At 42.1% G+C, this 27,229-nt stretch overlaps 1 protein-coding gene and 1 long non-coding RNA gene across 4 annotated transcripts in view; both read left to right on the top strand.

Annotated features, from left to right (window-relative positions):
- The window catches only part of SDR16C5 (short chain dehydrogenase/reductase family 16C member 5), a 42,273-nt gene extending 26,280 nt beyond the window's left edge, over positions 1–15,993 (top strand). For all 3 annotated transcript variants that reach the window (XM_081205073.1, XM_081205072.1, XM_081205074.1), the window contains exons 2-7: positions 13–375; positions 2,200–2,331; positions 7,812–7,911; positions 9,344–9,488; positions 11,492–11,617; positions 15,503–15,993. In XM_081205073.1, the coding sequence (XP_081061199.1) occupies positions 55–375; positions 2,200–2,331; positions 7,812–7,911; positions 9,344–9,488; positions 11,492–11,617; positions 15,503–15,614 (936 nt within the window). In that variant the 5' untranslated portion in view covers positions 13–54 and the 3' untranslated portion in view covers positions 15,615–15,993. The remainder of the gene's footprint in view (positions 1–12; positions 376–2,199; positions 2,332–7,811; positions 7,912–9,343; positions 9,489–11,491; positions 11,618–15,502) is intronic.
- Positions 4,429–7,257, top strand: LOC308593113. Its single transcript, XR_014010737.1, has 3 exons — positions 4,429–4,556; positions 4,762–4,971; positions 5,035–7,257. It is a non-coding gene; the product is annotated as an uncharacterized lncRNA (long non-coding RNA).
- Positions 15,994–27,229: the final 11,236 nt, after the last annotated feature.

Here is a 27,229-nt window from a genome sequence, read left to right as displayed (position 1 = left end):
ATCACTGAACAGCTAGTTTGAAATATATATATATATATATATATATTGTCCAAGATGAACTTCTTCCTGGAAACACTCAGAGTCATTGGACTGTCAGTATATTTTACACTGGAGAGTTTCGTCTTATTATTCATCCCTGTGCGGAAGAAGAATGTGACTGGTGAAATAGTGCTTATCACGGGAGCTGGAAGCGGAATCGGAAGGCTGATGGCTCTGAAGTTTGCTCGTCTTGGAGCTACATTGGTACTCTGGGATATCAGTGTAGAAGGCAACAAAGAGACAGCCAAACTGGCAAGGAAAAATGGAGCTGCGAGAGTGCACAACTACACTTGTGACTGTAGCAAAAGGCAGGAGGTCTATCAAGTAGCAGATCAGGTAACTTTGTTTTGCAAGTGGAGTTTTATTTTGCATAACGTTTTATCTAGTCCTCAGTTTCACATATGCTCTTGCAGCATGTTCATGTGTTGCAAGATACAACCATAAACACAGCTTCACTGTGCTTAGCTGCATTTGTATGAAGCCACCATATCAACCTGATACTACCAACCCTTTGGTTTATTCTTCATAGCTGCTCCAACTATTCACTTCTTCAGTCCTTTGAAAGAGTTGGAGCAGCTTAATAGTGACCCTGAAGGTAAACAGTAATGAGGCAAACCAGAACAAACGTACCTTCATTCATAATTACGTTTGGCTGTTGTTGGTTTTTTTAATACATCATAATGCAACCAATGCTTTGAGCTCTTGGGTGTAATAATCACCCGTGTGGTATAGGAGTTGCTGCTATTAGACACCTTCTCTCGCCACAGGCAACTCAAGGCTTCTGTTACATTTGTTGTGGATATTCTACATCCATAGGGTGAATTACTGTTTTTCCAATTCCATGACTGCTTCATATTTAGAACTATTAACCACACTGATTAGCATCATTCCATTGGGAGGTCCTTGCCCCACCTGGGGATTACATAGAAACACATAAACAGGCATTTACAGGTGAAGAGAGAGAGAGAGAGAGAGCTCTTCAAGGAATGTGTGGGAGAGATTGGCTTGTTGCTTTTTCAAGAGTACTAATTCGATTATTTTTTATGTCACACACCCTGATGAATAATCAAAAGTGAGAAGTTGCCCACATCAATTTCTCTGGTTTGGATATGTATGCACAGGGCCAGAAAGTCTCGTATTCTGGTGTCTAATCTGAGAGCAGCTTTTTAATCTCCAGTAGAAGTATGTTGCTTCATTAGCTACCTGAACCTCTCAGTGGAGGCATCAAGGACTGGCAATTTTACAGTGCAGTTCTATATACATAGGCACAAACTATATGGGGCCCTGTTCCATTTGCCAATATTTAAAGGGGAGATAAAAATTGTGTTGACTGTTTAGAGTTGAACCTTGTACATGGCCTAGACAAAGGGATTGTGCCCAGGAAGGCAGTCTAGACACTCTGCAATAAATAAATGTGTGGGAACTTCTGCATGCAAAGCCCATGCCCTCCCTAAGTGATGTCTCTTGAAACTGCAGTCATGAAAATGGTTTCCTTTGCTTTGCTTATGTTAACTGTGAAAGAATCCTTATAGATGTAGAATCCATTGTCACTCTGAAAATCTACCAAAGTGGTTTGAGGGTACAATTTAAAGTGGAGAAATGGTAGCTGTGAATGTGTTTTCAGTGGACCCTTCTTTCCTCTCTCAATCCCCTGCTTTCTCTTTCTTGGGATCTGTGAAGTCAGAGGAGGCCCTGCTAGGGGAAAGAGGAAGGGGGGTGGGGTTTCAACATCCACCTCTAGTTCAAACCACTGCCCAATATCAGTTCTTACAGTGACCAAAAATCTAGCTTCATTTTGCAAAATATTTACTTGAAAAATGGTAAGACAGTTTTATACCTTAACATAAAGGAGCTATAGTGCTTCTAATTCTGAAGGGGTAGGAGTTTTTAATTGTAAGAAGCATTTGATTCTGGCTTCTTTTTTTTTTAAACAATATGTTAAAAGAACTGGCATGCAAAAATGGTTTAGAAAAACCAGCCTGAGAACACTGAGGCTTTGTTACAAAAACTGTTAAACCAAGAGAACAACATCTTGACAATATGAAGAATCATGCAAATCCCTTTATATGCAGAGTCATGTACAGACATTGGTTTTCTCTTTTTAACTATTAAAATTTGTCATAGTTTGAAACATCCTCTGATAAGATGTTGTTGTCCTAGGTGAAAAAAGAAGTCGGTGATGTTAGCATCCTGATTAACAATGCTGGCATTGTGACGGGAAAGAAATTCTTGGACTCTCCAGACGCAATGATACAGAAGTCTATGGAAGTGAACACAATGGCACACTTCTGGGTAATAGCATTTGTGATTTAAAATTTGTGATTTTAACTATGAAAGCACAGTGGTGCCTCGCAAGACGAAAAGAATCCGTTCTGTGATTCTCTTCGTCTAGCGGTTTTTTCGTCTTGCAAAGCAAGCCCATTGAAGGATTAGCGGATTAGCGCTATTAGCGGCTTTTAGCGGCTTATCTGCTGATCGGATCAGCTGATAAGCGGCTTAGCGGCTTAGAAAAAAGGGGGGAAGGAAAAAAAACCAGCAGGAACTCGCAAGACATTGTCGTCTTGTGAAGCAAGCCCATAGGAAATTCGTTTTGCGAAGCACCTCCAAAACGGAAAACTCTTTCGTCTAGCGAGTTTTCCGTCTTGCGAGGCATTCATCTTGCGGGGCACCACTGTATACACTGTATATGTGCACTTGGATTGGGCTTTGATTAGTAAAATGCAGGCTTGCAGTTGTGTTAACAGATGCTCCATCCACATTTATCAGAATGTAAAATGAGCGCTCTCCTACGTAATACAGGCCTAGTGGATCAGGCCAAGGGCCCCTCTAGTCCAGCATCCTTTTCTCAGTCGCAAACCAGGTGCCTGCAAGCTTGACATGAGCTGTAGTCCATCTAGTTTAACAAATCACCTGGACTAGAAGTCATTTTCTCTGTAAATGAAATCTGTGAGTTCAGAGGGAGGAAAAGCACCCTGATTAAATCCCATCTCCTTACAAAGGATCGGAGAGTAGCCACATTGATGGGATCCAGGGGATCTGGGAAAGTGCACATCTGACATCCTAACTTCTGTCCCAAGTAACTGGTAGTAAATATGATTAAGGTTAGTAATGTTTAAACACATCTTACATGAGGATAAACATGGCCTTGGCAAAGGGAAGTGCTGCCTCACTTTTTTAAAAAAAAGTATTTAGATTTCAATAAAACCCAAATGACTAAGTCCCTTGACCAAGGCTCTGGAGTAAATCTAGTCACAGTTTTAATAGAAAACGCAGTTATGTCAGTTAAATGTTTTGTTGTTTTTGTCTAGCACTCGTCATGCTCTCCTGGTCACTGAGCACCATAGATATATTCATTTTGGATTGAAAACTGAGTTTAAAGAACAGGTAGCTGAGAATAGGAATAAATGGACAGTTTCTTTTTCTCAGTGGAAGGAGCTAAGCAGTGAGGGCACCTCAAGATATAGAGCAGACCAGTACTATTTATCTTATTGCTTAATAATCTAGATTAGGGAATGAGCAGTAAGGTGGTCAGGCTTACACATGAAACAGTTGTTCACGGCAATGAAGAACTAGGTGGAAAGGAAATAAAACATGATCGGGTGTCAGTATAAACTGCAGTTATCCACAGAAGCACTTGAGAAGGATGCCATAGCAATAGCCCCTCTTTGCCCTGGCAAGCATCCACTTCTTCCTCAGACAAGTGGATGAACTGATAAGGCTTGCTTGCACAGGCTTTTAATTATTGGCACAGAGTCTAAAGGTCTGGAGATGCAGGTAGCCAAGCACACTTGGGAGTGTGCAAATCTTTACCAAGCAGGGACTCGGGATCAAAGTGCACGTTCTATAAAAGCATGCTTAATGCTGCTCTGTGTAATTTGAAAGAACTTTGAAGGAAAAGTAGCCAAGTGGACAAGTAGAAATTCCTTAGAAGAGCAGCCAAGGCTGCCTTTTACTTGCTCTCACCCTCTGGGTGGTCCGAGTGGGCTTATCACTATACTGGCCCAAGAAGGGGAAAGGGGATGGGTGGAGCCTTTCAGAGAAAGAGGGCAAAAGGCAGTGGCGATCATTCACTTCCCTGTTCTTTGCAGCTGAGAGAGAAGCAAGGAGTATCCACCCCCATCTTCCCACATGCCCCCTTACTGGGCAGTGGAGTGGGGCCCTGTCTGCTGTGCTCAGGTGAGCAAGTAAGAGGAGGGTGTGCCTGATCTTTCCAGCGCTGACTCCCTATGCCTTGACACTGAAAGAGGAAGGATTAGAGAGCAGGTGAAGGCAGCTGCTTGTTATTTTTCTCTGGGCAGCACCATGGCCCCCTTCTTCCTTGCATGGCTCCCTCCCTGGAAGTGGCAGAGCTCAGTGGAAATGGGGCTGAGGAGGAGGTAGGGTGTTTCAGGGGACACCCCTCCTTCTCCAACTCTTCTGGGAAAAGGAAACAGTGATTTGCTTTTTGCTCTTTCGTAGCGTGCCTTTTCCCTCAAAAGTGACAGCGTTAAGCATGCTTTTTGTGTGTGTGTGTGTGTGTGTGTGTGTGTGTATCCCCTTTATATAACTAAAACCAAAAGGAGAGCCGGGTGTTCAGGCTTGTGCAGGCAACATTTGATTTCGTTTTTTTTATCTGTGAGTCACAGGTCAGACTTAGCCAAGCATTTTTATTCCTTGGATTTTAAACTGTTGCCTGTGAGATGCAAGCTAAAACAGAGTGAGTAAATTTAAGATTTGAATCAGAGCCAGGTTGCATTAAATCTCTCTTTCTCCTTGATAGGATTTCTAGCACTGTGTAAAACCTCTTGCAGAATGAACAAGCATTTTGAAACTGACTGTAAGGTCATCTAGCTTGCCATCAGACATGTAACATTTACATTATTGGCAGGAGAGCATGAACATGCTCAAGGTGTGCTGCAGCCATGATTGTTTACACTGATAGGCCACACTAAGGTGTGCTGCAGCCATGATTGTTCCCACTAAGTCTGATTGTTCTCTCTGATAGGCCACACTAAGTTCAATGGAACTTTGTCCCATGCAAGTGTATGCACAGTTTTGCAATCCTAGTTTGTATAATTAGTTGGACGTTTGGAAGTGTTATAATTTGAATACAGCATTCCCCACCCTCACCCCACCCTTTTAAACATTTATTTTAAAATACTGAATAAAGGTATAACGAAAGGGGCTGTTGCATATCATTGAGACCTGGGAGCACCTGTAGACCTCAAGCCTGATCAGACAGGGTGACTTTTGAATGTCAGGGTGAAGACAGGCACACATTCAAAAGTATGGTGGAACTTATATTCCCTGCACCGTGGGGCATTTGTTTTTCAGGACAGAGGGCTATATTCAGCATTGCACTAAAGAGATGGTTCCATTTCTGCTTGCTCAACGGTATAATGCCCTCTCTCTGTGTGCTGTTCTGAGGGTTCTCCCAACCCTCTGGAGCAGATATGGGAAGGGATGTGGGGTACACACAGGGGGAGGAGAAGGCCTAGGTTGCTAGCAGAGATCCTTGCACTGGCTCCCTCTAGCACAACAATTTAGAGAGTGTTGTTTTGGTGTTGTATTTTTACTGTAACTTTTAACATCAGTTTTCAAACCATGTACACCATGCTGGGGATGTCACCCCATTTTCACACTTTGCTTCTGTCTTCTTAACTACAGAAGAAATCAGAAGTTGGAATTTGTTCTGGGGGTATGATGCTATCGATTTTTTACTAGAAACTGGAAGAAGTTCTGATTTCAGTGGTGCAAACAAGTGCTTAAAAGGCCCAGTAGGATTGGTGAGCAATGGAAAATGGATGTAATATGCATGTAGAGGAGTGGTGCACTTCAACATGATGTTGTCTGAAAAGTGTTTTGTGTTTGCAATAGTAGAAATTAAAAGAGTTCTGTATAAAATCTGTATTTATGTATCTACTTGCTATAATTGGAAATGGGACTAAACTGTGGTAAGTTTTTCAGCAGAACAATCTGTTTGTAAAAAAAAAAATCAGGCATCTAGTACTACTAGCAAGTTTTTTTTGTTTTGATTAAATGGTAAGTCTGTAGTTTAGATGTGAAACTTTTGAAGAAGAAAAATTTCTTGCAGGTGTGAAATCCATAGACTAAACTATGGTATTTCTGAGCATGAAATAACAAATAAACTTACAGTATTTAGCTTCTTAGATTAGAAAAAAGAGAAATATTTAATCTAATAAAGGTAATGAAACTGAACAGCAGCGAAGACTGTCACTGCCAGAAACTAATGAACTACTAAAACTCCACATTTTAAAGGTTGGATTACAAAATGTATGGCATGTTGTTCAAATGTCAGCAGGGTTGGCGATAAGGAAGGTAAGCTTCCAATTCTATGGTAGTCTTCTATGAGCATTAGAAGATGAGTTACAGTGTTGAAATAAGATAGTGGGCCTGCCAAGGTTAAGTAAGGGTTATGTTCCAGGGGTGCAAAGCCAAAACCACATAATCAGCAATCTCTGGAACCACCGCCACCACCCCACAAGATGGAGGCCTGATATTGTTGTATGAGGTGTGAGGACTTTGTCAGCATCCTGGGGCCCTCGCGCCTCATTCTCCGTACACTGGTGCCTCACTTACCAGGCTTTGGGGATGAGGTGTCACACTGCCAGAGCCCTTGTGCTACCTTCTGAAAGCCCAGTAAGCAAGGAAAATCCACTGGGTGGGGGAAATAAATAAATGGATAGTGGGGAATGGCGAGTTTCCCGCGTTCTCCTTTTTTTTTTATTCCCTACCCTTGCGAAGCTGTGGATGTAGGAAAGTAGCATAAGTTTACTGTACGGTACTTCGGGTTACAGACACTTTGGGTTACAGACGCTTTGGGTTACAAACTCCGCTAACCTAGAAGTGGTTGCTCCAGGTGAAGAGCTTTGCCCCAGGATAAGAACGGAAATCGCGCACCAGTGGCGCAGCGGCAGCAGGAGGCCCCATTAGTGAAAGCGTGCCTCAGGTTAAGAATGGACCTCTGGAACAAATTAAGTTCTTAACCCAAGATACCACTGTACTTACTTGTGCTTGGTTTTTGTAATGTATTACAGTGAACGCTCTGGTTGCGAATGTGATCTGTGTGGGAGGCACGTTCGCAACCTGCAGCGTTCACAACCCGCAGTGCCGCATCTGCACATGTGTGGGTTGCAATTTGGCACTTCCGCACATGCACAAAGCACAATTTAGTGTTTCTGCGCATGCGCAAGCGCCAAAACCCAGAAGTAACCTGTTCCGGTATTTCCGGGTTCAGTGCGCAACCCAAAAACGCGCAACCTGAAGCGTCTGTAACCCAAGGTATGACTGTACTATGAAATGTAAACTACTACTACTACGGTGATGATGATGAAGAAGAAGAAGAAAAGAGTAGAACATCTTGCCTTTTCCCACATAAATGCTATTTCTATAAACATTGACCCTGTACGGCCTACAGGAATAGCCTCCCCTCCGGCATGCAACATGCCTCTTGATAATTTTCAATAAGATGGCTGATAAAAACTCACTGCATGGATAATTTATTGCTTTTGCTACCTGTTTCAAAATTTGTTAATTTTATCACCCTGGGACTCTTGACTGAAAAGCTGATTGTAGATGTCTCAGGTAAATAACAAGTAGTACTAACTGATGCTAAAGTAGCAACAGCAGAAGTCCTGTGCCCAAGATCGCCCAGGAAGGTCCTGGCTGGGGTGAAATTGCTAGAGGGAGTTTGTTCACCACGCTAGCACATGCATCCTTGTATATTTATTTGTTATCGTATGATTAGTTATCTTTGTTTGTTTGTTCTCTAGACTGTCAAAGCATTTGTTCCAGCCATGGTAGCTTCTAATCATGGACATGTGGTAACTATTTCAAGTGCAGCTGGCTTAGTTGGTGTTACAGGACTGGCAGGTTAGTACACATCAGATGCACTGATGAACAAACAAAAGGCACAAACCACAGATCCTTTCATCTATTTTAGACGTGTGGTCCAACAGGTGGATAAACAGGGGCTTCTCTGATGTAGAACTAGAAGTCTCACACAGCTATATGGAAGCAACTGGGGAGAGCCAAGAATGAGCTGCTCTTGTAGATGACACCAGTAATGATAGATTAGATTGTAGGTGCAGAGAAGTTGGTAGCAGAAGCAGTTTCATTAAACATTCCTGCTAAGGCTAGCATGCCAGGTTATAGGTACAGATAGGCCTCTGAACACTGAGTCTTCAGATTAATTGTCGTATGTTAGCGTTAAGCTACGATGGGTAGCTTTGGCAGGAATAGTAGTTAACTGGGAGGTGGGAACCAACAAAGGAAATACTTTACCAAAAAAGGACAAGGAAGAGTGTAACTCAGAGGATGGGGAACATGTTGCTCCCCTGATGTTAACTCCCATCTGCTCCACCCAGCATAGCTAATGGTCAAGAATGATGGGGAGCTGCAGTCCAGCAACATCTGTCGGACCACAGGTTCCCCTATCCCCTAAATGCATGCACTGACAAGGCTGCAGTAAATAACTGAGGAATGTGCTTTCAGTCTGAAGAAAGCTAGAAGCTTTTGAATGATGATTGTGGAGAAATGTTAGAACATAACAAATAAGCATTGCCAGCACCTGTGTTGTCACTTGTGCATTGGGCCATAGATGCTTGTGCAGGAAAGGATCTTGCATAGAGAAAATGGTGTACAGTCATACCTCAGGTTACAGATGCTTCAGGTTGCATTTTTTCAGGTTACAGACTGCCAAAACCAGGAAGTAGCGGAACAGGTTACTTCCGGGTTTCGGCGGTCGCGCATGCGCAGAAGCGCCAAATCGCAACCCGCATTTGTGCAGACACACAGCTGCGGGTTGCGGACGCTGCGGGTTGCGAACGTGCATCCCGCACGGATCACGTTCAAACCCGAGCGTCCACTGTACATGCAAGCGAAGAGCCAATCAATGGCACAGGTGGCTTTCAATGTGTTCATAATTTTCAAATTCACTCTCAGTAATCTGTGTGTTAGTCCTAGTTCTGTAGAAAGGTCTGTAGAAAATCAGACTTAAACCAGGGAGCCCTGAATTCATATCCTTACTTAGCCATGAAGCTGATCATGTGTCAATGGGCTAGTCAATCTCTGTTGATGTAACCATCCTCATAGAGTTGTTCTGAGTTCATTTGACATTACTCTGTAATCAGTTGGTTTTTTTAAATACCACCTATAATTGCATGAGACTGTTGAAACCATTAAACCAGGATTGCCGACTATTTTGCATGTGGGCCATGTCACAAAAGGTCCCATCTTTAATACACTGCTTTACCCAGATATTGTTCTGCTGCAATGTTTCTAGATCTTTCCTCTCGTTTCACAGATTACTGTGCAAGTAAATTTGCAGTAGTTGGCTTCGCTGAGTCTCTAGCTATAGAGATGTTGGCACTGGGAAAGACTGGTGTTAAATCCACAATTGTCTGTCCATTTTTCATAAACACGGGAATGTTTGATGGCTGTCAAACCAAGTGAGTTAACTGTTTATATATTTGTGTCCATATAATGTTAAAATAATTGTATAAGAGAAATGCTGAAATGGTGAAGATTGATTGAAACATAACCTAAGGCCTTGGAGAGCCGCTGTCATTTAGAGTAGACAACAAGAGGCCCCCCAAAAATAACCTGCCCTATTATAAGTCTGCTTCCTGGGTTCCTGTATGCTCAAATCTGCATGATATACATAAATTAAACAGCAGGTTCGCCACAGTAGCATATATGCGCTGAGAGAAGTGGCACTTCTTGAATTTGTGCCTATTGTGTCACTCTGCATTTGACGGATTACTGTTGAGGATGGCATTCTATTTATTAAGTTTCTATCCAACCCTACCTTCCAGGGCAGCACACAGCAAAACAATAAAATAATATAAACAATATGCAGTATAAAAGTATACTACAGTCGTACCTTGGAAGTTGAACGGAATCCATTCCGGAAGTCTGTTCGACTTCCAAAACATTCAGAAACCAAAGTGCGGCTTCTGATTGGCTGCAGGAAGCTCCTGCAGCCAATCGGAAGCCACGGTAGCCCCATCGGACATTCGGCTTCCAAAAATAGTTCGCAAACCAGAACAGGTTTGCAGCGTTAGGGAGCCAAAACGTTCAAGAACTAAACTGTTCAAAAACCAAAGTAGGACTGTATTTAAAACCATTTAAACTATTAAACAACTTTTAAACATTTAAACGAAAGGGATAGCTCTGTTGATAGAGCATGAGACTCTTAATCTCAGGGTCATGAGTTTGAGCCCCATAGTGGGCAAAAAAAATCCTTCATTGCAGGGGGTTGAATTAGATGACGCTTGTGGTCCCTTCCAACTTTACACTCCTGTGGTTCTATATCTAAAAATGTGCAGCCTAGAAGATCCTCCTGTCTCCGGAGGTGGGCCAATCTAACTGTTCCCCCCTCCTCTACAGTGAGGATCAATCACAGGCAATCCAGACTTCACCACAGAATGATCTGTTCATGACGGCAGCGTGATGATCTCGATCTCCCCCCCCCCCCCGGTCTCTCACACAATCACTAGTTCTTTCCCAGTATCCTCTGTAGCAAATACCAGATCCAGGGTATGACCTGCAATGTGTGTCAGCTGTTCAAAGTGTTGACTTGATGGTCATGGCAGCCATGAATTCCTGAGTGGACCCAAGCAAAGGGTACTCAGCATGGATATTGAAGAGACCCAAGACTCGTGGGCTGGGATTCTTTAACACCATACTGTCTCCACCAGCTCAGTCCTGAAGATGGTTGGGCAGTGGGGTGGATGGGAGCACCCACAAGATCCCTGTCCTGCCTCTGTAGCCCAACATCATGTACAAACCCAGATCCCAGAAGGACTGGCCTCCTGGCCAAGTTGTGGTGTTTTTGTGTGCTGACCCAATGTTTCAAAACAATACCATCAGATAGGACAGATCAACTTGGCTACTGGGGAGTGATTAAGAAGGGGCTATATACGTCGAGTCTCCCACTCTCTTCTATGAGGATATGGTTTTTCTCCACTTGTATACAGTCTCAACCCTCACTCCTAATGATAGAGAAATGCACAGAATTTTGCTTAACGGTTGCCATCAATTTGATTTTAATTAATTTTTATAATTGAAATGTTTTTAGAATATTGGATTGTTTGATTGTTTGATTATTTTATTGTTGTTAGCCGCCCTGAGCCCGGCTTCGGCTGGGAAGGGCGGGATATAAATAAAAATTTTATTTTTATTATTATTATTATTATTATTATTATTATTATTATTATTATTATTATTATTATTCAGATGACAGGTCTTCTCAAATATTTGCCCTGAAAAAAATGCCCTTTGAAAGTAATGAGGGGAAATCATATTGAAGAAAGAATAAATGATTTCCCCCCTGTTCGGAATGGTGCTGTACTAGGCAGCAGTCTTCATATCTGAAACTCATTGGCACAGGTGGTAACTGTGGGGAACTCCTGACCATTGAGAAGTTCTCTTACCTGCTTTATCTCTTCAGGTGGCCACGGTTCCTGCCTGTTATGGATCCAGACTATGCAGCTGAAAGAATTATCTCTGGTATTCTGCGAAATCAGGTGTATGTCTACATCCCGCGTAGCATAACCCTTTTGGTTGCACTGAAAGGGTAAGAATGTCATTTTCCTTTTGCATCTATTTTTCGTACATTTCTTTCTTGCTCTGAAGCCTGGCAGCAGGCAAGAGAACTGTTAGGGCATAAAAATATTTAAAATATTAGCAGATTGAAAAGGGTCTTCTCAGTGATATGGGGAAATCTAAGCATTGTGTTTAGAGGCAAATGAGTGCCAGGATCTCCCAATTCTTTCAGAGAGTTTTTGGTATATTCATTTCTCTATTGTTCCAAATCTCCAATCTCTGGTCACACCTGGGGCAATAAGTTCTATTGTCTTGTTAACAACCCACAATGGCTTTCTTAGGTGTTATGTACTAAAGTTCTCACCCTGGGCCAGCAGGGGGATACTGTAGATAGTTCAGGTCCACATATGCAAATAAGGGATCGAAAGTGACGTTCAGTGATTGGATAGTCACAGAAAATGGTTACTGTTGCATTCTAGTGGAGCTCTATATAAGCAGGCTGGCTGAGCCCTTCAGTTCAGTCCTGTTCTGGCCTGTGAATAAACAAGAGCTGTTTGAAGAATCACTGTGTCGTCTGATATGTTCACCCACAACTTAATATAATAATTTTAATAATATCTTTATTGTCATTGCCCCCATCGGGGACAACGAAATTACTTAACATTAAGGGCCCTAGTTTGGCCAGGCTACCCAGGAATTCCTTTCACAGTTTATATTCTCCCCTTGTATTACAAATAACCCAAAATCCTAACGCTTATTAATTTCAGTGTTTAGGGGGAACCCCGCCCTCCCCCAGTTTTGTAACAGTATGATGCAGCTGCTTCGGACAGCAAGGTGACTTGGGACAGATATGGGTGGAAATGACTTACTTTCACAAGAATTTGGTTTCAAAACAGGAGTTTTGAACAAGTGTCAGTAGAAATCTAAAAGAAAGGCAGGTGTTAAGGCAAAAACTCGTCTGGCAATGTATACTCTTAAAATCTTGGTGTGACAAACTACCTTCCCTGGCCTTGTCCACAGGCCCCAAAGAAGGCAGGAGGAGTGACTTCAGGACCAAGCTATATAAAAATGATTAGGACTCCAAACACTTTACTCAGTAGATGTGGAAGACGTCAGTTTGCTTGGGCAAAGCTGCAGGGACAGTTGACGCAACCCGCATTCCCCATGCTTTACTAGGTAAAGGGAACCATTAGGTCCAGTTGTGGCCGACTCTGGGGTTGCAGCGCTCATCTTGCTTTATTGGCCGAGGGAGCCAGCGTACAGCTTCCTGGTCATGTGGCCAGCATGACTAAGCCGCTTCTGGCGAACCAGATCAGTGCACGGAAACGCCGTTTACCTCCCCGCCGGAGTGGTACCTATTTATCTATTTGCACTTCGACGTGCTTTTGAACTGCTAGATGGGCAGGAGCAGGGACCGAGCAACGGGAGTCCACCCCGTCACGGGGATTCGAACCGCCAACCAGAGTCCTAGGCTCTGTGGTTTAACCCACAGTGCCACATCAGTCTCTAAATCCTCTGTCTTTCCTAACAATGCTGTGTGACTTTGAAGGGGGTGGGATGATGCATAGGTGTCTGAATCCTTTTTCCCCCTTGTGAGAATGCAAGCAACTTGAGTTGGGGAGGACCTTAAGTTCTAGAAAAGCAGGATGGGGAGAAGCATGCTAGATAGACCACATGGTCTGGCAGCTTCCTGCTGCAAGTGAATACCTCTGGATTGTGAAATGTTGCACTGAATTTATTATCTGGAAAAGATTCAAGTGCCTTTTGTGGGAGGGAAAGAAAATATGCAGGTACTGACATGAGATAAATGTAAGGAATAGAAAAGTATTATTATTATTGTTGTTGTTGTTGTTGCATTATTTTTACATATGTCTGAATGCCTGCTTTCCTGTAGGATTCCTGTCTCTTCAAAATCACACAACTTTTAGAAATGAGCAGGAGAAGCAGCCTTTATTTCTTTTTATTTATTTGTTTAGAAGCATTTCTAAACTACTCAGTATTTTAAAATGCCTGAGTGGTACACAAAAATACCAACATAAAAATGATAAGACTCCTAGAAACAGAGCTACGACATAAAAAACAGGATTTCATTAATAAACAAATACATAAGCAGAGGAAATTATCTGTTGAATAAATATCCTGATACAATTACTTTGCCCTATTATAATTAACTCACTCGGCAGACAGAATAAATATGCTTCTGTCCTTAATTTTTGACAGTTATGCTTCTCATAATAGCTGCTTTATATCCCTGGAAGAGAGAAATATATGTCTGTATTATTACTTTTCCCACAAGGTGTAACAGGACCTTTCGATGTATGGGCAGGAGCTAGATCAAGGGAGTTGTGTGGAGGTGATGAGCTAAATGCATGGCATTTGAGTAAAATATACTATTTCAGGAGCTCTAATCTTCTATGCCACGTGTGTTTTGGTCCTGAGGTGCAAAAAAAGGGAGACATGATAAATAAGGGCTGTATAAAATGAACAGCAGAGGGAGAAGTTAGGTCAGGGGTTAGCAAAATTTTTCAGCAGAGGGCTGGTCCACTGTTCCTCAGACCTTGTGGGGACAGGCTATATTTTGAAGGGAAAAAATGAATGAATTCCTATGCCCCACAAATAACCCAGAGATGCATTTTAAATAAAATGACACATTCCACTCATCCACGGGCCGGATTTAGAAGGCGTTTGGGCTGGATCTGGCCCCTGGGCCTTAGTTTGCCTACCCATGAGCTAGGTAGTTCTTATGGTTTGTGGAGGGTGTGGTTGTGGACATAGGCGCCGACTCCATGGGGCTTGAGGGGGCTCGAGCCCCCTCAAAAAAATTTGGGGGGGGCTCAGCCCCCCCAATAATCTCGGGCGGGCGCCCTTCCAGCAGAGCGCCGCCGCCGTCCCCCGCCTCCTCCTTCGCCAGCCAGCCAGCCGCGCGCCCTAATCGGAGAGCCCCGGCCGGAAATCCCGCGAGAACAGGGGAATCCCGACTGGCCACACCTCCCAGCCAGCCAATCGGCTGGCTGGGGGGGCGTGGCTTGCCCTATTTAGGGCCGGAGCCACTTTATTTGCATATTCATGAGCTTATTTATTATTCATGAGCTTTCCCGGGCCCCCCCCAATATTTTTTCTAAGTCCGCGTCCCTGGTTGTGGAAGAGAAATGTGTGACAGGTAAATCTTTCTTTCTTTTTCCTGATTCTGGACGCCCAGGGCAGCTGTAGCCAAGAAAGCCTTTGGCTCACTCTGGTTGGTGATTTCTCTGCACCTTAGTCTGGGACGATCTTACTTAGCCCCAGTAACATGTGTCTTGGTTACATCAGGATTGGATTAACATGACAGTGATGCCTTTGAAGCATCTCCAGAAAGTGTTGAGAATGCAGCAGCCAGGGTTTTCAGAGCATATTGTTGCCCTTCCTGAACACCTGCACTGATTACTGTTAAGTTTCCAAGGAGCATTCGGATGTGCTGGTTATTAATCCCTACATGGCAGGGGTCCAGGATACTTAAGAGACTGCCATGCCACCCGGCCTGTGCTCTGTTGGGAAAGTTCTGCAGGCCCTGCACAGGCTGGTACACACATGAAAGGCTGAGGGCATGTCTTAGTTGTGGAGCTCTTCCACAGGAAGGCCCTCTGCTCCCTCAACTTATTTTGGCTCATCTGGTTCCAGACGGTTTTGTGTTGTTATTATTAACCTGTCCAGGTTATGTATGGATGCTTGCCTTTTTAATCACCTCCCTTTTGATTTTCCAGTTCTGTGGCTTGTCTGTGTGTTTTTAGTTTGCTTTAATGAACTTTTTGTTGGACACCTTGAGCATTATGTGCAAGTGGAAAGGTGGGAAAGGAAATAAAACAATGGTGCCAAAGCAGAAGAGGATCTCAAAGTTTGACACTCATCATGCCTGTGTTCTTTTTTTCTTTTTCCACAGTTTAATACCTACAAAAGTTGGTATGCTTCTCGGAGACTATATGGGGTATTTCCATTTTATGGAGACATTCACAGGTCGTGCAAATAAGATTGAAGACAATAAATCTCAGTAAACAGCAACAAAAATTCCAACTTTGACTTACCTCCTGAGTGTCAGACATGTGGAACTCCTATAATGTCAATACTTAATGTGTGTGCCTGAAACATCAAAGATAGCATGATTTGTTAGTAAGAAATAAAATTATTTTTGAACTAAATTTCACTGGTGGTGGAATATGAATGATTTTTAATTACAACTCTTTTTAGAACTGCTGCTATGTCGTTGTATGTAGCTTGTGAATTAAGTGGTTTTTATTGCAATAAAATATTAAACCTTGGAACAAATTTGTATATATTAAGGCTTTTTGAGCTTTACTTTTTATGTACAAATTAAACAACAGCAATGATTTTAAAAACTGTTTTTCTTAATAAATGATTTCTCTAACTCCTGAAGTCATATTTATCCTGTGTATTTTTGTGTGTCTGGCCTACCACTTTTAATATGGGTGAAATGGGAAGAACAGTAATTTTGGTAACAGAATAGTGTAATATTGATGTACCCATTTGTGTATCGAATTTTGTCTTCCAGCTTTGTGAGGTTCAGTTGGCAGGAGCCACTTAGTGAGCTTCGTGATGAAGAAGAACTTTATCTTGAGCCTTCTGTGAACCAACTCTCCTCTCTGCCCATTACATACAGGCAGAGACCATTTAGCAGACGTCCAAGTGACATGTGACCACCAATGTGTGGGTCCTTTTGGACCTCAGAGAGGGCAGAACGGGGGGTGGGGCAAGCTTATGCACACTCCACCAACACGTGCAGGAATCAGAAACAAAACACCTGTGCAAAATGGTTGCTGTCTGTACTATCTAATATTAAGAGTTGATGGTATATTTTTACTTTACATTGTTTATGTACAAGTAACAGCTACAATTATTTTTCTTTTTAATTACTTTCTTACATTTAACAATGCAAATGTTTCAGAGATACAAAAATAACAATGACTTGCCTGTTTGACATCATCTGTTCCACAGCTTAAGGGGAAAAAGTGATGCAGAATTGTTATTGCAGAGAGTTAAAAACAATGCTGTGAATAATAAGATCACGATTCTGTGGAAGCACAACAGAATGATCAATAGTAAGTCCTGGAATATAATATAATCCAGATAAAATTATACTTTGCAGAAACTTTAAGGCCTTAATTTTGTCTTTTGACATAAGCTGTGAATGACCACCATGTAGCTGCATAGAATGAGTGAGTTTTTGGGATATTGTGATAAGACCTCCTTAAACAAGGTGTCAAGGGGGAAAGAGTTTGTCCTCCATCCTGGGCAATGGTTAATAGTGTGGCATCAAGCAAATAAATTATATGAGGTTTACAAGTAAGATCATTCTAATTGGTTAAGATGGACAGCAAAGTTGAGGATATGGTTAGACTAGGATATCTACTATATCCTTGATTTCTGTAAAACTTGATCAGCTAAAAGTCTTTTAATACTGAATTGATTACTTCCAAGTAGCAACAGCAGAAATCTGTTAAAAATGTATTCCAAAGATCCTTATTCAGTATAATCATCTGTGGAAAAAGCAAAGTAAAGCAGAATGCAGTTACTATACAAAGCATCCTGCCACTCCTCACAATCCAAATGGAAAGTGGTGCAATGTGGAGGACAGAAGATGGGACACACAATTCTTTCAAAGCCGTGCCTTGATTGCCCTTATTGTAAAACTGCCTCAATAGCAACTATAGCAAAACTGGGCAGGGAATCAAGAGATCCATCCTGAATGTGTGGCACAATGGTACCATTTTTCACCGAGCATCTAAATGTCAGAGGCAGGGCCAGCTGTGCATCCTGTAACAAGACGCTGCTCCACACCCAACCCTGCACTTGGGCAAGGGAGCACTGGATAAGGCATAAGAAGAGCCAGCTGGATCAGGCCAATGACGCATCTAGTCCAGCATCCTGTTCTCACAGTGGCTGGCCAGTTGCCTGCAGTGAACCCACAAGCAGGGAGCCCTAGGCCCAAGAGCAATCTCCCCTCCTGTGGTTTCCAGCAACTGGTATTTATAAGCACGACTGCCTAGATCAAAGTGTCAGGATTGTGTGGGGTGAGGCCCTGGCAAGTCTCACGCCGTTTAAAGACAATGAACTGCACTACGAACTCGAAAACAGTCTCTGAGCAAATGATGTGTTCACATCCCTCTCTGTGGAAAAACAGTACACAGCGCTGGCGCTGCCTAGTTCATCTTTATATGAGTTCTTAATAGTAGCTGATGGTAGTGTTTGCAAATTGATCTTGTAAACGGGCCAGAGTCTAAATAAAAGTTAGGCTAAACGGTTTATTAAAGGGAGTACATCTTCTATTCCTCCTCCTTTTTTTCTTTTTTCTTTTCTTTTTTCATTCAAGCCCCACCTATGGCTGTGGCAGATGATACAATCGGTACAGAAACACCATTGTGCTCTACCTATGTACAGGGGGTTGGTTTTTTCTGCTGGGGAACCCATCAATACAAACTTTGATATGCTGCAGATGAGTCACTTTTAAAAGTAATGTATTTTTAAAGTCAGTTTCTTACAGAGCAGGTATTCCCAAACTGGCCCACAAGTTTTTTTGAGGTGGTCCGTGGCATGTCTGTGAAGAACACTTGCACAGAATTCCCATTGTCCTAAAATACAATATGAGAAATGATGATTAAAAAATCATACAGCATCCAACACAGTGTGTTACAATTGCTGTAACAGGAAGAAGAAAAATCCTAACTTCATGGGGGAGAAGGTTTGGGAAGCAATGTTCTTTGAGCGAAAATCTCAAAGCCCTTTTTTATAGGGTCTTAATATGAGGAGTACACACAAAAGGTCAGGAGAGACGAGGTAAACTTCATAGAGTGCTACTAAGGAAGGAATCGCTTACAAGGTCTGATGTATCAAAATCTCACACTGAATTGCCTCATGTGAATGGCAAATGTAGATGGTTAAATCCACACTGAATGTTTGAGTCAAAATCCCAAACCACTTAATCCAAAGACAGCAACTACTGTCAGGCAACTCTGGCAGATGAACGCATATGTCTGTGTTTCCATATGGAAACCTCAAGCTTTTTTGAGTTACCTCCAATTAGTGTGCTAGGGTGATGATAGCTAGGATAAGAAAATTAAGTTAACTTCACTTGCCTGTAACCAATTTTTTGTGAGGTGTGAAGTATCATTTTACAACACTCACCTGCATTGGCTATGAAAGGCTCACTAGTTTTGCTTAAGCACCAGTAAGATGGTTTAGAAAATGGGCAGCAGCATGCCTGATATTGCCCTTTTCAGTTGGGCTTTCTGTGCTAGTTTAAAAATTTGACCAGTCTGGAGAATATTCTCTCTCTCGGCTTTCTGCAAAGATGGGGAACTAACTCCCATCAGCCTCAATGTGCATGCCCAGTGTCCAGGGATGAAGGGAGCTGTAATTCAAGCACAAGATATTCCCCTAAAAAGCTAAAACCCTGAGCACACTTAAATTTAGGCACCGTTAAATTTAAGTGGGACTTGCTTCTAAGTAAGTAAGCATAGGATCTAGTTGCTAAAATTAATTTCTGCTCCTTATGCAAAACATTGGGCAATATTACATTGGGCTGCATCCCGTGCTAGTCCCACTTGGAGTAGAGCCAGTGAACTCAATGCCCATGGATTTTAATGTTTCTACTCTGAGTAGGATTTAGATGGATATGACCCATTATTTTTTCAGTAAAAAAGACAAAACGTGTCTTGTTTTCAAACACATATCACTATGTGATGGCTGTAGCTTGACAGGGGAGTTAGGAAATTTTCTCAGGCTGTTTCTTATGACTGTTGATGTGTTAAAGCAGAGAGAAAGATCCCTAGACCCATGTTGTGTGCCAATGCGCAAGTATGGCTTCCCACTGAGAAACAAGCACCACATGGCGCCCCGTATTATCATATGTGCTGTCTGATGTATACATTTGTTTTATATTTATCCAGAGACTGTGCGAACCTTTCAGCCTCCACCCTCCCGCCCCTGTTTGCCACATATTAGTTACAGAGATTTACTTCCAAAATAGGAGTTGCTTCTTTATTTTCATTGTGGGGAAGTCTGGTTTGTGTTTTATATAAAAGCTGGTCTCTTCATCTTGATATGGTAATATCTGAAGACAGGGCTAAATGTTTAGCAGACGGTGCTGTAGCAAAACCGTCTTTTGAACAGTGTTTTCTATTTTTATCTAAAACAGTTCACCGAAAGACACTACTCCAAGAAACAATGAAAATAGGAAAGTTATCTTTCCGATCAATCCCAGACAGTTAGCAAGGAGATACATTTCAGTTATTTCTTAGTATCGGGTGGCCCCAGATCTTGTTTGACACTAGACTTGCACATGAACATTGCGCATTTACTTGTCTTGAACATGTGTGGCAAGTTGTGCTTTGTGATATGTTTGCTTCAGCTATGAATCATCTAGCAGAGCAATCCTGGCCCTCTTTGTGCACTCTGTGTATTGTGTTTTTTTCCAATGTCTGCTGTCTGTCAAGCTATGTCCATCACTCCATTTCTGCGGTGGATTCCCCTTCCACCCACCAAATGTGCAGGGGTGGAAGTCCCATTGGCAGGAAGGTTCAGGATGGGGCTGAGCCAGCCTAGGACCCATTGAATCCCAACTTAGCCCTACTGCCATCGCTTGATGCCATGAAACTCAACTGCTGCACAAACTCCAGGCTGCTGTGTGTGGCAGGGCTGCAAATGGGGTGGTAGCCCTGCCAGGCTGTGTGGGAACTGAGGATTTGCTCCCTAAGTTCATGAAGATTTAAGCCAGCCTTTGCCAAGCTGATTGGTATGCTGCCATGCTGGCCGGGGGGGGGGGGTGAGAATTGTAGCATCACCTACACTTTGGAAATCCTTGTCTTTCCATATTAGGCAGGCATCCATACTGCACTGCAGGGACCTTTTTGGCTCCATGGGCCAGATTCTTAGTAGGCTTGGCTTTGAAGGTCCAGTTTGACAGGTGGGTAGGGGCGTCCTCCAACCAATCACTTGATGTCACAATAGTGTCAGGTGCTTTGGTGCTTTGAAGTCTGAAAGTCAAGATTTCAAAGCACCTCACACACAGCAAGGCTCACCACCTATCAGAAAGCAGGCTTGGCTCTCCCACCATCAACCAAGGGGTGGGAGAACACAAGCCTGTTTTCTGATAGGGGGTTTTCTCCAAGAGCGTGGAGCAGTTTTCTTCTTCCATGTTAATGGCAGTTTCAAGGAAAACCTCTTCCCCTTCCTGGCAGAAGGCAGACGGTGAGGGGACGTGTGTGGTTCTTGGAGGAGCAGTTGAAACTCCTGCTCAAATAGAGGGAACACCTTCACTTTAGCAAGTGATTTAATGCAAACCCCCTTTCTGATCACAAAGGGGTTTGCACTGAAACCCCAAGCACATCAGCTAGTGTACAGAGGGTTCACTCCTGTTTTCTGCAGGGATTGGCAGCTGCATCTCCCCTTGCTCCACACCTGATGCCACATATAATGCCAGGTATAGGACGCGGGTGGTGTCCTCAGTGGTTTATATATAAACCACTGAGCCTTGGGCTTGCCGATCAAAAGATCGGCGGTTTGAATCCCCGCGGCGGGATGAGCTCCCATTGCTCAGTCCCAGCTCCTGCCAACCTAGCAGTTCAAAAGTACGTCAAAGTGCAAGTAGATAAATAGGTACCGCTCCGGTGGGAAGGTAAACGGCGTTTCCGTGCACTGTTCTGGTTTCGCCAGAAGCAGCTTAGTCATGCTGGCCACATGACCGGAAAAACTGTCTACAAACGTCGGCTCCCTCGGCCAGTAAAGTGAGATGAGCGCTGCAACCCCAGAGTCGTTTGCGACTGGTCTTAACTGTCAGGGGTCCTTTACCATTTTTTATAGGCAGTTATATGGGGTTTGGGGGAAATGGCCTCATGGGGAAGCCCTGATGGGACAAATTTGTTCTATGAGCTGCAGATTCCCCAGTCCCACTGTTTTAGACTTCTCCTAAAAAACCTTTTTTTCCCCCAGCAAGTGTATATATGATTTACTTGTCATTTATATCTTGCTGGTCTTAGCTGTGCATTGCTGATCATTATTTTTGGTACACTGCTTATTCTTTTATGTAGTGGTTTATAGGGTGTTTTTCCTAAACAAATAGATCAAAAGACACCAGGTTAGCAAAGGTTGGTTGAATTCAATGAGAAGCTTATTTGGAATACAGGCTGCTTCACATTTTGTCAAGATTGAGATGATGGTGCCAGTCTGGCTCGTAGGCTTGTTCTCTTTGACATGCGATGCTGAACTTGTACAGCTCATCTTTCTCTGTGGAGATCTGTTTTGTACGTTTTAAGACAAGCCTCTAGAGGGCACCAGTTTGCTTTCCTAAATAACTTGCTCAGTCCTTCTAAGCAAGCAACATGTCTGCCTGCCAAGCGGCCAGTTTCCTCGGAGCTGCGTCAGTGTCTGTTGCCAGAATCCGTACTTAACACTGGTGGTAAAACTGGGATGGATGCACAGTGGTGCTGCGTTATGATTGCTCAGGTAAACCAGAGCCCTCTAGAGGTTTCACATGGAACATATACAAGATTTACAAGCTCCAAAAGGTGGAGAAAGCTTACACTTTAAACTTCAAGTTTCAAATCAGATATTACAAATACCCAAAAAAGGCAAGTGCGCTTCCTGCATACTTGCATGTCCTGGGTTCAAAGCCACTCTATACTGGTGTGACACATGAGCTTCCATTGCAGGAAGAGAAAATTTTATTCAGTTCGCATTTCAAAGCATTCCTGAAACCAAAGCCACCCTTTGACATTCACACTTCTCTGAATTTTGCAATGCAGTTCTCCAGCCAAGTAATGTGTAAAGTGTAAAAAAATGCATATAAGTGTGCATATAAATGCATATATTAAAGAAAGTACAATACCAAAAAAAAAAAAAATACAATATATTAGGGGGGAATGCTTTGCAACTATGTGTATATTTGGATGAATTGCATAGACCAATGTGCATCTTAGGAAAACCTGTACAGTGGTACCTCAGGTTAAGTACTTAATTCGTTCCGGAGGTCCGTTCTTAACCTGAAACTGTTCTTAACCTGAGGTACCACTTTAGCTAAGGGGGCTTCCCGCTGTGGCTGGGCCACCAGAGCACAATTTCTGTTCTCATCCTGAAGCAAAGTTCTTAACCCAAGGTACTACTTCTGGGTTAGCAGAGTCTGTAACCTGAAGCGTCTGTAACCTAAAGCGTCTGTAACCCAAGGTACCACTGTACAAGGTACAGTGGTACCTTGGTTTAAGAACAGCCCTGTTTACGAACTATGCAGTATATGAACACCACAAAACTGGAAGTAGTGTTCCGGTTAGCGAACTTTACCTCGGTCTATGAACGGAAACCGAATGGTGGAAGGGCACCGGCGGCAGGAGGCCTCATTAGGGAAAGCACACCTCAGTTTAAGAATGGTTTCAGTTTAAGAGCAGACTCCCGGAATGGATTAAGTTCATAAACCGAGGTACCACTGTACTAAAATGCATCATGACTACTGTTTTCCATTGATTCATATATTCAAGAAATCTACTTATCCCATGTTCTTTGGCCCATGGTGACTATCCCATTCTGAAAGTAGTCATAATTGAAACCTTTCTATAAAAATATTTTATAACATTTTCAAATGCTTGGTTTTTCAGAGCTTTTATAGTTTAGAAATTACTTGAATAACTCCCAGGTTCTTAAATATGATGAATAAAAAAACTTTAGTGCTCTGCCTCATTTACATAGAGTATACAAACCAAATGCTTGCATGAACGCAAAGCATGCATGTTAAATAACACACCCAATATGCAGAGGCTCTCATTTTTTAAAAAATCATTTTATTTGGTTTTACAAATATAAATTTATAACAATCCAAATGCATATCCATATATAGAAATCACTCTGAATCTTGAGACTTCCCCCCATCCCCTCCATGGGTCTTTTGACAACATTTACAACTGCATATTATTCCATAGTCTATGTTTTATATCAATCCATATTGTCCATAATATTTGTTACAAGTGAGATTAAAATCCTGCTAATGTTTTCATGTGCTTGCAGAGGTCTCTTAAATAAATTATAATTTTTCCCATTTTAAAAAAAGTTTTTGTCTTCTTGGTTCCTGAGCTTTCCAGTCAACTTTGCCATTTCAGCATAGTCCATCATTCCTCTCTGGTAAAGGACTCTTCTTTCCATCTCTGGGCTAAAAATATGGAATGATTCAGAAATGCAGAGACTCACATATAGATGGGGAGGGGAGAATATTTGACCAAACGTCATAAAGCCCTCTCAGGTCATCTAATTGAGCATTGGAAATTCCACATGGTACACACACTTAGTTGCACACGTTCCAGTGTCCAATTTCTGTTTACCTTTCTAACTCCTGGTTATGTTTGTGGGGGGGAACGGGACTATGAAGCAACAATTGTGATTTTGACTCACACTTGTAGAAGCTGCAGACTAGCCTTATCTCAGTCTTGTCTGATTTATTACTGAAACCAAGCTTGACTATATAGAGCAGTTTCAGTCTGTGTGATGCTTAGCATCTCCCATTACAATGCTTTTGTGTTTTTGCTGTAAAATAAAATGTTATTCTTTCTGAAAACTAAGAATCACTTTTCAGCCCAAGTTCCATATAGCTCAACATTCTGTGCCCAACTGTCATTATCTAGATAAAACATCTGTTCCCATGATGCTATGTGAAAAGCTCCCAATATCTCTCTCTTCACAAAACCTTTTCTTACATTCTAATTACTGGATATTGATGCTCGTGCAACTCCGCCATCCCTCATTCAGCCCTGAGAAACACAGATAAAAAATTTCCATGAACCTCAAGGTTTGCTTTTAAAAACAGAAAGGATTAACAAAAGCGCCAAGCCACATATGTTCACCCAGAAACCAATCTAAAAGCTGAAGGACACGAGGTAATGCTTACTTATCTTTGCAACAATCTATTCCCATCTGGTTCTAGGAGTAGAAGGTCGTTCTAGGTTTAAATAAAAATTAGAGTAGCGGCAAGAGTTGCCACCTTACCCCTCCCAGGCTTACCTCTGTGATTTTGGTAGTCACTGGATATGTAAGTTTAGCAAATAAATCACTTTCCTGCACAGAAATCCATAGTGGGAATACTTTCATTGATGTGATAATTGTCTAAATTGGGTTAACTGGTAAAAGGTACAGGAATAAAAACAACAGTTTTGCTTCCACTTAAATTTAGAACTGTGTCCCATCAACCTTTTATCTTTCAGATCTTTGCACATTTTGAAAAGAAAAGAAAGAAAACAATTCATCAACTCTAGAAGTGCAGTCATTCAACCACTTGCTTTACAGAGGCAACATCTGAGGCAACAGTACAGAAACCATATGAATGATACAGACAAGTAGTGACACTTTATACACTTTATACAGCATTTTATTAAGGTACAGTTCTCCCAAAAGCGGAAGACCGTAAACTGAACTTATTTCATTGCAGGAAAAATTGCTTGTTTTGCCTCCTCTCCGGAGGTTACCAACAGCACCTTAGACAGGAGGTAAAGTTTTCAAATACCTCCAATTTACTAAATGCATGCTTCTGCTTTTTGGAGAACAAAAATCAAAGCTCCCTCGTAATGAGAACCATGTGATTGGCAACAAAAGGATGCTTTGTTCCAGCTTCAGTAACCAGGAAATGATGGAAGAACCAGAAGAATGTATATATTTTCAGAAGTCCACTGTTGAACTTTGCATTCCACAGTATCCACTTCTCACTCTATAATACATATTTTATTTATGGCGCTTGCTAATTGTGAGGAGCTCCCAACTTCAGTAAGATAGAAAAGTCATACCCAATCATTTGAGAGAAAATGGTTTCACCACAGAAACTCAACTTTTTTGGGGGGGGCAGGTTTCAGAGATAAAATGTTGCTACAGGTATACTAAAATTTATTTATTTGAAAATTCACAATCTGCTTTTCATAAAACATATTAAGGCAGCTTACAACATATCAACAACAGTCTATAAGTATATGTAAAATGTCATCAAAAACACTAGTAAGGCAGCAGGAAGATACATTATACATTTACTTAAGACACAATATGAATTCATCTGTTAGGTTTAGCAGGCAATTCTAGTATCTGCACTTATGAAAAACTGGCTTAATCCTGAGTTCTCTTTGGAATTCTGGATTCAGAAAGTGACAATTATAAGCCATATTAAGGAAATAGCTTTATTAAGACCAATTAAAATGTCAAGAAATAGTGAACAAGCTTTTGAGTTCTGCAGAATTCCCCCATCAGGCAAGATGTTAAAGAAAATACCATTTTGTGACATTTTTGTTTGTCTGATAAGTGAGTCGAGAGGCTGTTCTGAACAGCCTTGCACTCCTCTGCAAGAAAAAAGTCTGTGTCATGGGTATATTCCTGGAGCCAATGTTGGCCTTGGTGGCTTTGGAGTGCCTGTTTCCAGCTTCAGACCCTATTACACAGAGATGGCTTGGCCACTGTATTCCATGCAACATCTGGATTGCCTTGCGCTCTGTATGGGACTGCCCTTGAAGGCTGCTGAAACTTAAACCATTCCAAAATACAGTGTTCAGGTTGCTGGCCAGGGTTCCATTTAGGACTCAAATAACCTGTTAACCTATCCAATTAAAGGTGCTCCTGTTGATGTTTAAAGCCATAAACAGGCCACCAACAGCTGAAACCTACATGCCCTTTCAGCTGTTAAGATAAACAGAGAGGGCGCCTTTTGGTAGTTCCAGTATAATCAGAAGTACAGTGGTACCTCAGGTTACATACGCTTCAGGTTACATACGCTTCAGGTTACAGACTCTGCTAACCCAGAAATAGTGCTTCAGGTTAAGAACTTTGCTTCAGGATGAGAACAGAAATCATGCTCCGGTGGCGCAGTGGCAGCAGGAGGCCCCATTAGCTAAAGAGGTGCTTCAGGTTAAGAACAGTTTCAGGTTAAGTACGGACCTCCAGAACGAATTAAGTACTTAACCCGAGGTACCACTGTACAAGGAATGGTGGCCTGGGACATGTCTTTTTCTGTGGAATCCCTTCCCCAGACAGGTGCATATAGCATGAGTACCCTATATTCCACACTATTCTTCCAATTGTAATTTTTTTTAACTATTTTAATATTGTGATTTATATTCTATATCACTCCTATATTTTATATAAATTCCCCACTCAGTATTTCCCCCCTTCATGGGCCTATACTTTCTCTCTCCCGTGTGTGTGTGTGTGTGTGTGTGTGTGTGTGTGTTGGAGAATACTAACTTTAATCATACAGGGGAGATCCTGAAATGAGAGGAAAATGGCAGACCACCATGTGAAGAAGCAATATTTGAGGCGAGAGTGTTATATGCCTTCCAGCCATCCGATAATGCTACAGAGTTTGACTCCTATTGAGGTTTTCTATCGTGTGCCGCCTAATTAACATGAAGACCACGACTTTGCCCTTTATTGTTTGCTCAGTGCCTCCCAGGCTTCCAGTTTTCTCAGTTTATACTTATATATGAACTTGTTTGTTTCTTGTGTGCTCATGGAAGCAGTTCTGGTTATGTTCCATTTCACCGCACAAAGCAGCTACTATTGTCCATACCAGTTTACCAAAGTCAAAATATTATTGCATACTTGGAGGAATTAGAAAAGTCAATAAATTTCTCCATAAATATTATTT

This window comes from Podarcis bocagei, assembly GCF_964188305.1.
Source record: "Podarcis bocagei genome assembly, chromosome: 8".
Classification (NCBI taxonomy): domain Eukaryota; kingdom Metazoa; phylum Chordata; class Lepidosauria; order Squamata; family Lacertidae; genus Podarcis; species Podarcis bocagei.
The sequence above is the reverse complement of the archived record's forward strand: the minus strand, read 5'-3'. Positions and strand labels throughout refer to the sequence as shown.